We start from the raw sequence: 15,395 nt of genomic DNA on the forward strand, positions 1-15,395 counted from the left end.
GGCACATCTCTGTATCATACTCACCCCTGCTTCCATCTAATGAGTCAATAAGGCAAGCAACATTGGCAGCTACAGCCAGAGCTTACACAGAGCTAGCCTCTCCTTTGCAACTCACTCCTTGGTACAAGGTCTTTACTAGGTCTTGCTTACTATAAAAGATGTCTCCATGATTTCTCACAGTCCACTACTCCCTGACAGCAATTCACCATGCTGCTACCATGGCAGACTTTTGTTAAAGAATGAAGTCCAAACCTCTAGTAGACTCATCAGGACAGCAGGTTGCCTTTCCTGTCATTGCTTGGCTCCATCCCTTCACCATGTTCTATAGCTAAAGAGATAATTTGTTATTGTAGACACTTCTTTGTGTCTCTTTCTCTGGCTGGTAGCAGCAGGGAGGTATACCTCCTTTCTGTGCCAGGCTTAGCTCATTTCAAATGCTGAAAGCTCTCCTTAACCAGACACTAGAGGTTTGTACCTGTAGTCACATAACTCCAATAGCCCAGACTGGAGAACTGCTGTGACTTTGAAATCAGCTAACACTCCTTAGGAAGTTCCAGAACAACCTGGTTTACAGAGTAAGGTCCCCTTTTAAAACAAAAACAAACAGCAACAAACAACCCCACCCAAAAAACCCCACCCAAGTCAAAACTCACCATCACTACAACAAACACATACCAAGGAAGAAAGAAAGAACAAATGAAGGCAAGAAAGAAAAGACATTAATTTCTTCTTGTGTGGTGTTTTGGTAGATTCAGTTTTGTTTATGCAACCCTTTCTCATGTGTTGTATAAGCCAGAGTATAGGGTCACTCAATTTCAAGCTCCATTTGTCTGTGTCTTCTGCTGCCATCCATCGAGTCTGCGGTGCTCAGTGAGTGCACTGGCTGACTTGAACTGGCCTGAAGTAGATGAGGCACAGGTGAGGGTTGACAGTGAAATACAGTGCGCTACACAGTCTGGTCCTCAGTAACTTGGAGACATGTACTATGTGGAGGCAAGACAGTATTCCAACAGGAAAGTGATGGGTAAGACTCATGTCTAGAGGGGCATTCATAGCTATTCGGCTTCCATCTGTGTTATTTAAACCCAAAAGCTGACAATGGATGCAGGAAGGCGTGCCACAGGCACGGAGAAGTAACCCCCTTTTGCTTTTATTTAACTGCTGAATTAGTTAATGGTAATTGTTACTCATTTTGAGACAAGGTCTTCCCAGTTTGGTCTGGAACTCATGGTGACCCTGATGCCTCAACATTTCAAGTGCTGGCATTATAGACATGAGCCACTCTATCCAGCTAGTGGGATTTCTTTTAAGACTACTCTTTATCTATTCCTTCAGCTGGTTCATCTGGATCATGCCTTTGGTTCCTCCATTCAATGGGTTTTTGTATGTTTGTTTGTTTTACAGTTCTATCAGCATCCACACTGGCAAGGGTCGATGGGAAAAACCAAGGCTTAAGCAGTGCAAGTTGCTTCAAGGACTCCCTGATAAGATTTTGGATCTTGCTAATATCACCATAAGCGATGGTAAGGCCGTTTTATGCACATCAGAGGAATCTTGGGACCTCCCTTACTTTGCCGACTTGACCTGAGAAACGAGAGAGTATAGTCAGAACTCAGTCTGACAACTTACCTATAGAAGCTCTGTTTCAGAAGCCATGTGCCTGTTGGTGGAGGGGGTAGTAGGTCAGGAAGTAGGACTATCAGATGTCTCTGTTTTGTAGACTTTCATTTAAAATTTTTAGCATTATCTTCCCTTTCTTTTCTGTATTTAAAAACTTTTAAAAGACTGGCCTTGTGGCACATTTCTGTAATTCTAGCACTTGGGAGACTGAGGCAGAATATCTTGGGTTCAAGGCCAGCCTTGGCCACATAGTGAGAGAACCGGTTTCAAAAACAAAATTAAACAGTGAACACACACACACACACACACACACACACACACACACACACACACACACACGACTCCCAATTCATGGATTTGTCAATTATAAAGACAAAGACTGCTCTAATGGATATTACAAATGTCACAATATTTTGCAAAGAGAATTTCAATTTTATAAACAATTTGGGCAGTATATATTAGTGCTAAGCATAAAAGTGGGATTGCTTGAGTCAAACACCTGCCAAAACGCTCCTTGTAATAGTTTTATCCATTTATAATCCAATTCACAGGCTATGGAAGTGCCTGGTTCAGAACATCTTCATGAACACAACATGTTATCAAGCTTTGGAATCTTGGATAACTTGATTAGCAAAATCTGGTATCTCAAAGTAGTACTAAAACATTTAGTGGTGATATGCACAGGTTCCCCATTCAGCAAACACAATGTAGTGGGTCAGTTTATTCAATGAGGTTGTCTTCAATAACTCAGTCATGTAACCATCATTGTGAATTCTAGAGAGGAGACTCGTTACAAAGGACCATTTCATTGTACTAACAATCGTTGTACATGTTAGCATAAACTCTATTTCTCTGTCCCCACAGTTCCTCACAACAATCGATCCACTTTCTACCTGTGTGAAATTTGCTTCTTACAGTTATCTCAAAATGTTTATGAAGTTTCTTCATATTGCAGCATGGGACAGTACCCCCATGTTTAATAGTTGAATAATCATGTACTAAAACTGACCTATCACATTTTATTAGTCGCTCATCAATTGATGAGCATTTGGTTGTTTGCATGTTGGGCTATTATTTATAGACAAATTGTGAATATTTGTAGTACAAATGACCGGTAGACATGTTTTCTTCTCTTAGGACATTCTGATGAGCACAATTGGAAAGTCATCTGGTAACTCTATACTTAGGCTTTGAGGGAACTGAAAAACTGTTTTCCACAGCTCCTGAGCCATTTTTGCATTCCCACTGACACTATTTGAAGGTTCCTTTCCCCATGGTGTTGTGAACGCACGCCCATCTTTTAGTCACAGCTAGTGCCAATGCCTCCCTTCCCTGTTCATGTATACTTTTACTCTGGATTTTAGTAATTTATGTTTTTTTTTCTCTTTTTGTCCTGCTCAGCCCAGAGAAGAGGATTTGAGTTTTTCATGAAATCTATTTGTTTAGAGGAGAAGCAGGCTAAGAGTAATATCTAGTCTTTTGAGATAGAGTCATGCCAGGTATAACCTGTAGATGAAAATGACCTTGAACTTTCAATGCTTTTGCCTTAACCTCCTAAGTGTGGGGATTCCAGGCATACACCACTATGTCCAGCAATAGCAACACTGAAGAAAACATAAGCCCCTCTGTGTGCTTGCCACATATGCACAGTCCTCCCTCACAGTCAAGAGAGAGGTAACTTGGTTGCAATGGATGACTCTACCCTGACACAGTTGACAATTTATATTGGAGTTCACTCTTGACACTGCACAATGTATATCTTATGGTTTCTACTGCAGTGATAAAACCAAAGCAAGTTGGAGAGGAAAGTATTTATTCCACCTTAGAACTCTCAGGCCATACTCCATTACTGAGAGAAGTCAGGGCAGGAATTCAACACAGTAACCTGGATGCCGGAACTGAAGCAGAGGCCATGGGGAAATGATGTCTCCATCTCCAGGCTTGCTTAGTCTGCTTTCTTATATACCCAGTAGCTCTTTCCAGGGATGGTACTACTCACAGTGAGCTAGGACATCCCACATCAATCACTAACTAAGAAAATGCCTGGAAGATGTACCTGCAAGCCAGTGTGATGGAGGCATTTATCTCAGTTGATCCCAAACAACTCCAACTTGTGTAAAGAAGTCAACATAAAACTAATCAGGACGGTGTATACTGGTAACTATATGCATAAATGGACATGTCATATATATGTAGAATCACACTCCCTTAAAGCCTCCTTGTAGTACATTCATGCATTCCTCTCTCCCCTCTAGTCTCTGGCATTCAGTGGTCTTTTTATTATCTCCATGCTTTTGTCTTTTCCAGAATGTAACATGGTTGAAGTCATGCAATGTGTTCCCTTTTCAAGTTGACTTCCTGCCCTTGGCAGTGTGCATTTCCATTCCTCCATGTCTTGCTCACTCATGTCTTTTTAGCACTGACTAGTATTCAATTGCCTGGATCTATGAGCTTATTTATCCACCCGTTCTCTGAACTGAGGACATCTGCTTTGCTTCTAAGTTGTCCTCTTCCTCCACATCCTCGGCAGCGTTTGCTGCTATCAGTGTTTTGGATTTGGGCCATTCTAACAGCTGGATATTATCATGTCATTGCTTCTTTAACTTGGAGCTCCCTAGTAACATACGGATCGAGTATCTTTTCACATGCTTATCTGTCGTCTACATATCTCTTTTGGTGAAATAGGTGCTACAGACAGAATGTTTCTGCTACTACCCCATACCCCAGCCAAATGTACATGGCGGCATCATAATCCCAGAGTGATTGGGGGCATTTGAAATGTCATGAGCGCTGGTCCTTTACAAACAGGATTTGTGTTCCTCCAAAAGAGGCCCAAGAAGCCTTGTTTTTCTCTTCCACACTGTAAGGTTACAGTGAGAAAGAGCTGTCTTTGAACCAGGAAGTAGGGCATGAAAATATAGGAAATCTCTTTTCCTTGTAGAACTTCAGTTTCAGCATAATTTTGTTGATGTGGCTGGCTGTACTTCCAGACCTGGTCTTGGCCTTAATGAATGGCCATCAACTGAGGCATAAGCACCACGGCCCCTTACAGAAGGGTTGGCTGGGAGGTAGAGAACTTCTTTGACTCGTCTTCCTTGTGTTCCACCTCCTCACATTTAAGATCCTTGGCAAAGAATATGTGGCAGCGTTAGGAAACAGTCCACCTCTGATGTCCTAGATGGGAAATAGTGAATGGGGGCAGGAGGTGGTGCTGCAGGCTGTAGCGAGTGGGTGGGGAAACAGAGGGCCTGGCTCAGGCTGACCTCCCTCCTTCTGAGTGACATATTTGCTTTAGACATGCTAATAGAATTTTCTCTTGTGGGAGAAAAAGTCAACAAATAGCATAACAAGAACAAAAGCACTGCACTGGCCTGAGAGCTTTAGAAAATTAACTGAGAAGTTGCAACAGAGAAAAAACAGTTGGATGGACAGTGGCTGTCAGGCATACAATTGAAAAGTAAAGTAGGAGACTATTAGCTTTGGAGGGACCCTCTTCTTTTTTAGTAGGGAATTTAACAACATTGAGCACAGTGTAAAAGAGAGATATGAACTTATATTGAAACAATTTATGTTAATTTCTTTATAATTTTGTCGGCAAACACTAAATATCTTAGTTGTAGAAAAACTCTATATTTCTCCCATGTACATACTTGCTCTTCTTAACTGCCATCTATCAACCCATTAGAAAAAAAAAAAAAAAACCTTCATCCTTTCAAGGTTCTTTGAGTTCTGTTTGCTTCCCTGTTTTTTAAAGATATTTTTATTTTAAAAATGAAGTTTTCAGTTTACATACTGACACCAGACCCCCCTCCCTCCCTTCCTCCCTTCCCTTCTCTTGCCCCCTCCCCCCCCCGCCACCTCCCATCCTTCCCAGCTGCACCAGAACCCATCTCAGGGTATCAACTGGCTTTTTGGGAGCCCACTCCTATGGTGGGATGCCTTGCTTCCCTGTTTTCTTATCATGTTACACTGAAGATACAGCAGGCCAGGATGAAGTTGTCTGGTGTTTTCCACCATCTTGGCAGGCAGGACTGTGAGTATTTAACAGAGAATCCGGGCTGCGGTGGAACTCAGAGATGAATAAATGTTTAGCATGGGCAAGGCTCTGGGTTCCGCCTCCTGGTCAAGACAGAAGGATGGCAAAGCACTGCCATTTCAACCCCCAACCACATGGAGAAAAGAAATGAAAGGGTACAGAAGCTATAGCAAAAAGTCATGCTAAAGCACTTCATGTTCTGGAACCAGAGAGGGTTAGACTCTTTCTGTCTCTTCACATCTTAATCTGTGTGAAGGAGCTAATATGAATAATCATTGTGTGAGGGTGTTAAGGCTTTGCTGTTATACCTCATCTTCAAAATGCCAAACATCATTTCATCCACTCCTTTCCCCCTGGGGTTGCTTAATGTGGTAGAATTTTGACAGGAGAGTCACTGTCAATAATGGGTCTAATTTTTAATTTTTTTTCTTCTTTGATACAATACATCCTGAGTGCATTCCCCTCCCTACACTCCTCCCAGCTAACACACACACCTCCCCCACACACACCTCCAACACACACACACCTCCAACACACACACCTCCAACACACACACCTCCAACACACACACCTCCAACACACACACTTCCAACACACACACCTCCAACACACACACCTCCAACACACACACACCTCCAACACACACACACCACCAACACACACACACCTCCAACACACACACCTCCCACACACACACCTCCCACACACACACCTCCAACACACACACACCTCCAACACACACACACCTCCAACACACACACCTCCCACACACATACCTCCAACACACACACCTCCAACACACACACCTCCAACACACACACCTCCCCTCTGCCCCAGATCCACTCTTCCTGTGTTTCCCTTCCAGGGATGTCAACCAAACATGGCACAGCAGGTCACAGTAAGAATAGGCACAGGCCCTCATTTCAAGGCAAAAGGGTTAATGTTTAAGAGGATGGAAGCTCAGGTATTCTCTTCCTAGGTGCATCCTCATTTAGGGTGTTTGGAGAAGCCCAATGGTATGGTGAGAGATATGTTAGTAACCCATTCTACTCCCAAAGGGGAATTAATGATTTGTAGCATTTGTATTTGCTATTTTTCTGATTTTAGTTTTTGACACAGGGTTTCTCTGGGTAAGCCCGGCTGTCCTGCAACTCACTCTGTAGGCCAGCATGGCCTCAGCCTCAGAGACCTGCCTACCTCTGTCTCTGGGATTAAAGGTGTGTGCCACCACAGCCCACTGAAATTGGCATTTTTTTATAATGTAATATTCTCATGGCAAATATGAACTCTAACATATACTCAGTGAGCTGTGAAGTCAGTGAAGGGTGGTGCACACAGAGACAATGGATATAAATAGTCCCAAACGTGTTAGTGAAGTGTAGCCAAATAATTATCAGATGGTGGGGTTTTGCTTTTTCATATAATTTAATTCTAAGTTTGTATAATTTAAATTGAATGGTGTCTTCATTTAATAACCAGACCACAAAATTTCCCAGAAACTCACAAATTAGGTTCTTATAAGCTTACACAAGTTGATTCTAGTACACACTGGACTCAACCCACCTCTGAACCCAAGTCACTGGAAGAAGCCATGTGGAGCCAGTGCCACCCATAGCCCCTGGTGATTAGCACAGGCTTAGCATCAACTGCTAGATGTAAGAGGCACTTACAGGCCAGTCTAGCCTTCAGATGCATCCAGCCTGGCTTCAGTCCCACTGTAACTACTTGGGAAGTCCCCAAAGAGAATTGCTCAGTTGAGCCCACTCAATACAACAGAACCACAAAAGACAATGATTAGCTGTTGTGTTAAGCTACTAAGTGGGGGTGGTTTGTAAGGCAGCATTGGCTCAGAGCAATAGCTCAGAAAAAAAAAACCACAAAAAAACTACACACCCTTATTGTTTTGATTGTTACAATTATTGGCACAGTACCTGAAACAGTATTTCAAGCAAGGAGATTTCATTCTGCAATTTACAAAGGAAGATTCCTTTTTATTCTTGCATAGGAACCTAGAATTTTTATGCAATGACTATAATCCATCCAGAAGTTCCATTAAAATATATAACTTCAGATGAAAAGTCTATAATTACTTTCCCCAGTGTAGTTAGTCTCCTATCGGCCTGTTGTTTACTTTCATTCTGCCACAGCAGGGACAGCGTGAAGCGAAGTCACACCACTGAAACCCAAAGAATCATGACTAGGCAGCTCTGGCTATCCATTTGCAACAAGGCTTGAAGAATTTAATAACAGCACTAGAAAGATATGGGAAGGAGCTCACAATTTTTTTCCTCCACCACTAATTTGGTTGTTCTCCTAGTGTCTTTTCTAAATTTCATGTTATATTTACATGTGTCTGTGTGTGTGAGTATGTGGTATGTGTGTGTGTGTGTGTGTGTGTGTGTGTGTGTGTGTGTGTACAACTTGAGTTGGTTCTTGCCTTCTACCATGTGAATCCTAGATGGTTAAGCATGACAGGAGTGCCTTTACTCACTGAACCATCTCCCAAGTCTATGATTTCTCTGTTTCTAAATGGACCATAGAAGAAAATATTAATTTAGAATCAATTTCCTTCCTTTGTATCTCTTCAGAGAAAACACTGACATTGCTTGGGAACTTGCATCTACATAAGCCTCAGGCAAGTTGGGGTAATGGAGAAGGGCTTAAGAAGACCTTGCATACAATTTCTGAACTTCCATTGATGAGCTCAGAGTTGCTTGTAGAAATAAAGAAAAAAGGAAGAAAACTGGGGAAAGATGAGGAGGAAAAAAAGAAAAAAAAACTTGCATAGGGAATACAGTTGTGTGGAGCTTGAGGTAGAGGGAAGATCTGGGTAGTTGGAAAGAGAGAGAGGTGGGGGAAAGGGAGTGAATTTTACATTGCAATTGTTTTCTTTTCCCAAACACAGCTTGTTATTCGTAACATGAGCTGAGTTAAATGTGTCATGAGTGTTCTCTCTCTCTCTCTCTCTCTCTCTCTCTCTCTCTCTCTCTCTCTCTCTCATCTTTCTCAACAGATCAATTCTTTCTCAATTTTCTCCTTCATATTTATTACTAGGTTTTAAGTTAGGAAGACATGGCAGGAAGATCAGCTTTATATGAATTATAGGGAAGTAAAAATCTAACTTGCATTATATTTGTTTAATAGCTCTCTTCACTTTAAAAAGGGAGGGGGTGGTTCAAATAAACCAAGGACTTAAACAAGCATTTATGCGACAACTAAGGATATTTGAACACTGATTGTGGACATTTGGTGCTGTAAATATTATTGGTAATTTTCATCTTAATTTAATTTAATGAGGACCATGGTGAAGACAAAAGTTGTTTAATTTTAAAGATAGGTATTGAAGTGTTTGTGGGTAAAGCTATAGGATATGTGGATGGGGTACAGGTATGTGAGAGAGGATATAAATTAAGATTAGCCTTCTACTGACATGCGTTGAAGCTGGGTGATTCATGAAGTGCATGGAGATTCATTAGATTATTCTTTTACTTTCTGAATATGCTTGGCAATTTCCATAATAAAAAGTCAAGAAAAAAGTGGGCGAGCTAATAGCTATTGTTCTTCGTCTTTAGAAAATCTAAATGAATTGCTTCTTATTATGTGGTCCATATTTGCTTTCTACCTGTGGGTTGCCACTTCTTGACAGGAAATAGTAATCAGTACCCATGATTGTGAAAACGTAGACTCAATGTTTGCTGACTTTTGAGTATAGGTGGGATCTTAACTAGAGCCAGCACTCAAAAGTCTTAACTTAATTAGTATCAAGTTTCAAGATAATTCTTTAGTGACAAAAAGACTCCCCTAGAGCATTTGAAATCAGACTTAATGAATACAAAATTGACTTTTGTTCTTCTTCCCAGAACTACATCTATTGAAGAACCTGGGCTTCAATACTTTCCCATGGTGAACTGTGTTCACTTGGTGTGTGTTTTTCATTTCACAGCCTTTTCCCTTTAAAGGGGGAGGTAGCCCACCTAGCAGAGCCCCGCACTAACGGCAGAAACAGAGGTCACAAATTTCCACTTTGTTTCCTCCAGAGAATGCAGATGATGTCGCCGAGCACATTTTAAATCTGGTGAATGATTCTCCACCTCTGGATGAAGAAGAGACAAAGATTATTGTTTCTAAAATAGATGCTATTTCCAACTGTGATGAGATAAGTACCAACCTAACCCAGATTATCCTCCAAATCATCAGCACAGTGATGGAAAAGCAAAGTGATTCAGCTTCCAGTCTGCCTCCAGTAACCAATAAGTAAGTCAGAGTGCGTGGTCCAGAGGCATGGGTTCATGAAACTTAGATGCTATTGTATTGCATCTGCAGCTAACAGGCAGTTATGCCTTGACAAGGTCCAGTGCAGTGAATAGCACCATTTGAATACGAATGAGATCTCAGTGATGACAACTCTTCAAATAAATTCTTAGCCAAAACCCAGCCCGAAATCCCTCCAACTGTTGCACATTTTTATAAAACGGATCCAACCCATGGGACCCTGACACACTTAGGAATTATGAATGTCTTATTCTTATTTTTAGATATTTATTTTATTATATTTTAATTTACTCTTTGAAAACATTCTATACTTAATATAATTTGATCTCTCTCTCACACACACATATTTCTGACTCCCCTTAATGGCCTTTCCCCATATTACAGGTAGAATTAATTGGATACAAGGAGTTATTCAAAAGAACCCCAAAGAAGACAACATCTCTTAATGAAATACTATCCATACATCCTTTAACCTCTTAAAATATTCTAGTTGAATCAATGAATTCATTCATTTTGCCCTCCCCCAGTTCTAATCTCATTTCCCTCCCCTGGCCATCTGCTTGAGCTTCCTATTCCAGCCCTTTGCTTACATTGTTGCCCCTCTGTGACCCATTTTCTACACAGCAGTTACTGTTACGTTTCAGTGTATATTTCCAATCACACCTTGCTTTTCAAACCATTTGATGGAATTCTTTCATAGGTTAAATAAAATCCAAACTTCTTCTGAGACAAATGAGGCCATGACAGATCTGACTGATTTTTGAAATGATCCTTCAAGATGCATGCTGGTACTACTTCTAACTTGACTTTTAAGGGAACCAAAGCTCTAGGAGGTCATTTTGTTCACCCCTACAGAAATTAAAGGCTTCTGGGCTTCAAAGCCAAGACAACATCAAGATGACAGTGACAAAGTCAAGCTTTGCAGTGAGACATCTTGAAAGTATGAGTTTTATCAATGCAGAAAGAGTGCTGTTTGCCTCTGATCATTTTCAGGATTCTGAGGATAATTGAGCGTGCTGGTCACAAGATGGAATTTGTGGGGACAATGGCAAATCTCACTGTGGACAGGCTGGCTTTGGCTGTGCTGCGGGTGGACCACAGGTTTGAAGGTATGGCCTTCAGCATCCACTCCTCTGAAGAAGTCACATACCCTCAGGTGAGTGCAAGTCAGGAAACAGAGCCAGGCAACCAAATGATTCAGATCTTCAACTGTGAAGTTCCTAGGAAAGCATAAGTGAACCCCTGGAAGCTATTAATCTGAATGGGAATATTAGCAAACATAGAGATCTCAAGGTTCTGGCGTCTGTGTGGTGTGCAATGACGTAAGTTCTTTCTGTCACCTGAAATAATCCTAAATATTAGTTGAATGTTAGCTATCATGAAGGGATAACTTATTGCATTTTGGATGTTATACTGCTGAGTATTGTTGGAACACACAAGGTAATAGAAAAGTCAAGGAATGAGCCCATGGTCACATAGCCTAATAGCTAAACTGGAACTCAGGCCTATGTTTAGCTGGATTTAAAGTCTGAGCCCAGGTTAGGTAACAGAAGCAAATAACAAATGTTTGATGCACTGTAGATGCTAATTACTCTGATTCATCATGCTGTACCCAATAGATAAATGCAAACATTATGTATCAATTATAAAAACTCTCAGCCCTTTCCACCATCTAGCAGAAGGTCATAATCTACTTCAGAGCAATCTGAGGGACTGGATTTTATTTTTACACCTTAAAAATAAATGATAGGTCTACATTGGGAAAACGTACAAATCGTAAGTCCATGGTCTCTGACTTTAGCTAAGGCATATGTCTACATAACCCCAAATCCTATCAAGATATAGAATATTGCCATTGCTCCTGAAAGAACCTCACTTTACTCCAGGGACCACCACCATCCCGACATTTTCCTGCCCCAGTTTGTTTCAGCTCTAGGACTTTATACCTCTAAACAAAATCATGTGGTATATATGTGATTCTCAGATAGAAGTCTTCATTTGTCTTCCATATTGATCATTCCAAATTAATAATTTTGTTTTGATTGCTGAATTAATCACTGATGAATAATATTTCATTGAATAAACATATTGTGTACTTTTTAAAATTCTACTGTTGATGTATGTTTGGTTATTTCCAGTTTGCAGATATTACAAATAATGCTCCTATAAATGTTTGCATAAAAGTCCTTGTGTGGACATGTTTTCACGTGTCCTAAACAAATACATAGAAATTGAATAGCTGGCTCTTAGGGTATATACTTGTATTTGTAAGAAATGTCCATGTTCTCTTCTCCTGTTGCTAATGATGGGCAGGAAGCTTTCATTTTCATCTTGATTGCTCATATAATTTCTTTGTTGACTTGGCTGTCAAATTCTTTTGTTTGTATGTTAATTGGCTTGTGGTTCTTCTTTGCAGCTTTTCTATCATTTTCTCAGTGGTGTCTTTTCATAGGCACATGTTTAGAATTTTTTTTTTGAAATCTAATTTGCAGTTTATTTATCTTACTAGCAACCATATATGATTTGTCTGGGAAAATTGTTGGCACGGGCCCGTCATGAAAACATTCTTCTGCTTTTTTTTGCTTTGCTTTATTTAAGCACTCTTTGGTTTTTAATTGTATGCTTATTTATTTATTTTTTTTAAGTTTCTGGCTTTCATCTTTTTTAAATTTTTAATTTTTTTTCTTATTTTACATATCGATCCATCCCAGTTCCCTCTTGTTCCCATCCTCCCATGCCCTCCTTGTCCCATTCCCCATTCACTGCCCAGGGAGGGGGAGGACTTCCAGGAAGGATCATCAAAAATCTGTCAAGTCATTTGTCTCTAGGCTAAGGAAGTATCCCTCCATGGGGAATGTGCTCCCAAAGTCCTTTTGTGCACCAGGGATACATCCTGATTCCACTGTCACAGGTCCCATAGACTGCTCAGGCCTTCTAACTGAGACCCATGTTCATGGGGTTTGAGTGATCCTATGCTGGTTTCCCAGTTATCAGTCCAGGGTTTATGAGCTCCCCCTTGTTCAGGTCAGCTGTCTCTGTAGGTTTCTGCAGTCTGGCCTTGACCCCTTTGTCCTGGAATCAACTGGATTCCAGGAGTTCAGCTCAGTGTTTAGCTGTGGGTGTCTGCTTCTGCTTCCTTTAGCTACTGGATGAAGGCTCTAGGATGGCATGTGAGGTAGTCATCAATCTCATTATCAGGAAAGGCATTTAAGGTAGCCTCTCTACTATTGCATGAATTGTTAGGTGGGATTATCCTTGTAGGTCTCTGGTCTTTTCCCTAGTGACAGACACCTCTTCAAGCCTATAATGGCTCCCTCTATTATGGTATCTCTTTTTTTCCTCTCGTCTATTCGTCCCCTGACTCAATCTTCCTGCTCCCTGATGTTCTCCTCTTCCCTCCTCTTCTCCCCTTCTCTTTCTCCTAACTGCATATCCCCTCCCTCATGCTCCCAATTTCCTCAGGAGATCATGGTCCTTTCCCTGTCTGTGAGGGACCATGCATGTCTCTCTTAGGGTCCTCCTTGTTTCCTAGCTTCATCGTCAGTATGAATTGTAGGCTGGTGATCTTTTGCATTATTTCTAATATCCATATATGAGTGAGTAGATACCATGTTCATCTTGTTGTGACTGGGCTACTTCACTCAGGATGGTTTCTTCTAGTTCCATCCATTTGTCTGTGAATTTCAAGATTCCCTTGTTTTTTTCCTGCTGAGTTGTACTCCATTGTGTAAACATTCCACATTTATCTATTCTACAGTTGAGGGGCATCTAGGTAGTTTCCATGCTCTAGCTATTACAAATAATGCTGCTATGAACATAGTTGAACAGATGTCTTTGTTGCATGGATATGGATCATTTGGGTATATGCCCAAGAGTGGAATTGCTGGGTCCTGTGGTAGACTCATTCCCATTTTCCTGAGGAGCTGCCATACTGATCTCCAAAATAGCTGTACAAGTTTGCACTCTCACCAACAGTGAAGGAGTGTTCCCCTTTCTCCACATTCTCTCCAGCATAAGTTGTCATTGGTGTTCCTAATTTTAGCCATTCTGACAGGATAAAATGGTATCTCAGAGTTGACTTGATTTGCATTTCCCTGATGACTAAGGATGTTGAGCCCTTTCTTAAGTGTCTTTCAGCCATTTTGTATTCCTCTATTGAGAATTCTCTCTGCACCTCACTTTTTAATTAGATTATTTGGTGTTTTTGTGATGATTTTCTTGAGTTCTTTGTATATTTTGGAGATCAGTCCTCTGTTAGATGTGGGGTTGCTAAATATCTTACCCCACACTGTAGACTGCCGTTTTGTCTTGTTGACTGTGTCCTTTGCCTTATAGAAGCTTTTAAGTTTGAGGAGGTCCCATTTATTAATTCTTGATCTCAGTGTCTGTGCTACTGGTGTTATGTTCAGGAAGTGGTCTCCTGTACCAATTTGTTAAAAGGTACCTCCAAATTTCTCTTCTAAGTTGTTCAGTGTGGCTGGATTTATGTTAAAGTCTTTAATCTATTTGGACTTGAGTTTTGTGCATGGAGACAGACATGGATCTATTTGCAGTCTTCTCCACACCACCATCCAGTTATGTCAGTACCATTTGTTGATGATGCTTTCCTCTTTCCATTGTATAATTTTAGCTGTTTTGTCAAAAATCAGGTGTTCATAGGTGTGTGGGTTAATATCAGGATTTGCAATTAGATCCCATTGGTCTACCTGTCTATTTTTATGCCAATACCAGGCTGTTTTCAGGAATATAGCTCTATATTAGAGCCTGAAGTCAGGGATGTTGATGCCTCTGGAAGTTCCTTTATCATACAGGATTGTTTTGGCTATCCTGGGTCTTTTGTTTTTCCATATAAACTTGAGTATTGTCCTTTCAAGGTCAGTGAAGAATTGTGCTGGGATTTCGATAAGGATTGCATTGACCCTGTAGATTGCTTTGGCAAGACTGTCATTTTTACTATGTTGATCCTACCTTTCCAAGAGCATGGGAGATCTTTGCATTTTCTGGTATCTTCTTCAATTTCTTTAAAGACACAAAGTTCTTGCTATATAGGTCTTTCACTTGTTTGTTAAGCATTACCCCAAGATACTTTATGTTGTTTGTGGCTATAATAAAGGGTGATGTATCTCTGATTTCTTTCTTAGCCGCTTTATCATTTGCATATAATAGGGCTATTGATTTTTTTTAAAGTTAATCTTGTATCCTGCTAATTTGCTGAAGGTATTTATCAGCTGTAGGAGTTCCCTGGTAGAGTTTTTCGGGTCACTTATGTAAACTATCATATCATCTGCAAATAGTGACTAATTTGTATCCCCTTGATCTCCTTTTGCTGTCTTATTGCTTTAGCTAGAATTCTAGTACAATATTGAAGAGATATGGACAGAGTGGGCAGCCTTGTCTTGGTCCTGATTTTAGAGAAATTACCTCAAGCTTCTCTCCATTCAGTTTGATGTTGGCTGTTGGTTTACTG

General features: G+C 40.6%; 1 protein-coding gene across 1 annotated transcript in view; it reads left to right on the plus strand.

Moving 5' to 3' along the window:
* The window catches only part of Adgrg4 (adhesion G protein-coupled receptor G4), a 110,313-nt gene that overhangs the window by 61,500 nt on the left and 33,418 nt on the right, over window positions 1–15,395 (plus strand). The window contains exons 10-12 of the mRNA XM_051179119.1: window positions 1,405–1,523; window positions 9,694–9,910; window positions 10,922–11,084. Of these exons, the coding sequence (XP_051035076.1) occupies window positions 1,405–1,523; window positions 9,694–9,910; window positions 10,922–11,084 (499 nt within the window). The remainder of the gene's footprint in view (window positions 1–1,404; window positions 1,524–9,693; window positions 9,911–10,921; window positions 11,085–15,395) is intronic.

The sequence above is a fragment of the Phodopus roborovskii genome, unplaced genomic scaffold (genome assembly GCF_943737965.1).
Source record: "Phodopus roborovskii unplaced genomic scaffold, PHOROB, whole genome shotgun sequence".
NCBI classification, from domain to species: Eukaryota; Metazoa; Chordata; class Mammalia; order Rodentia; family Cricetidae; genus Phodopus; species Phodopus roborovskii.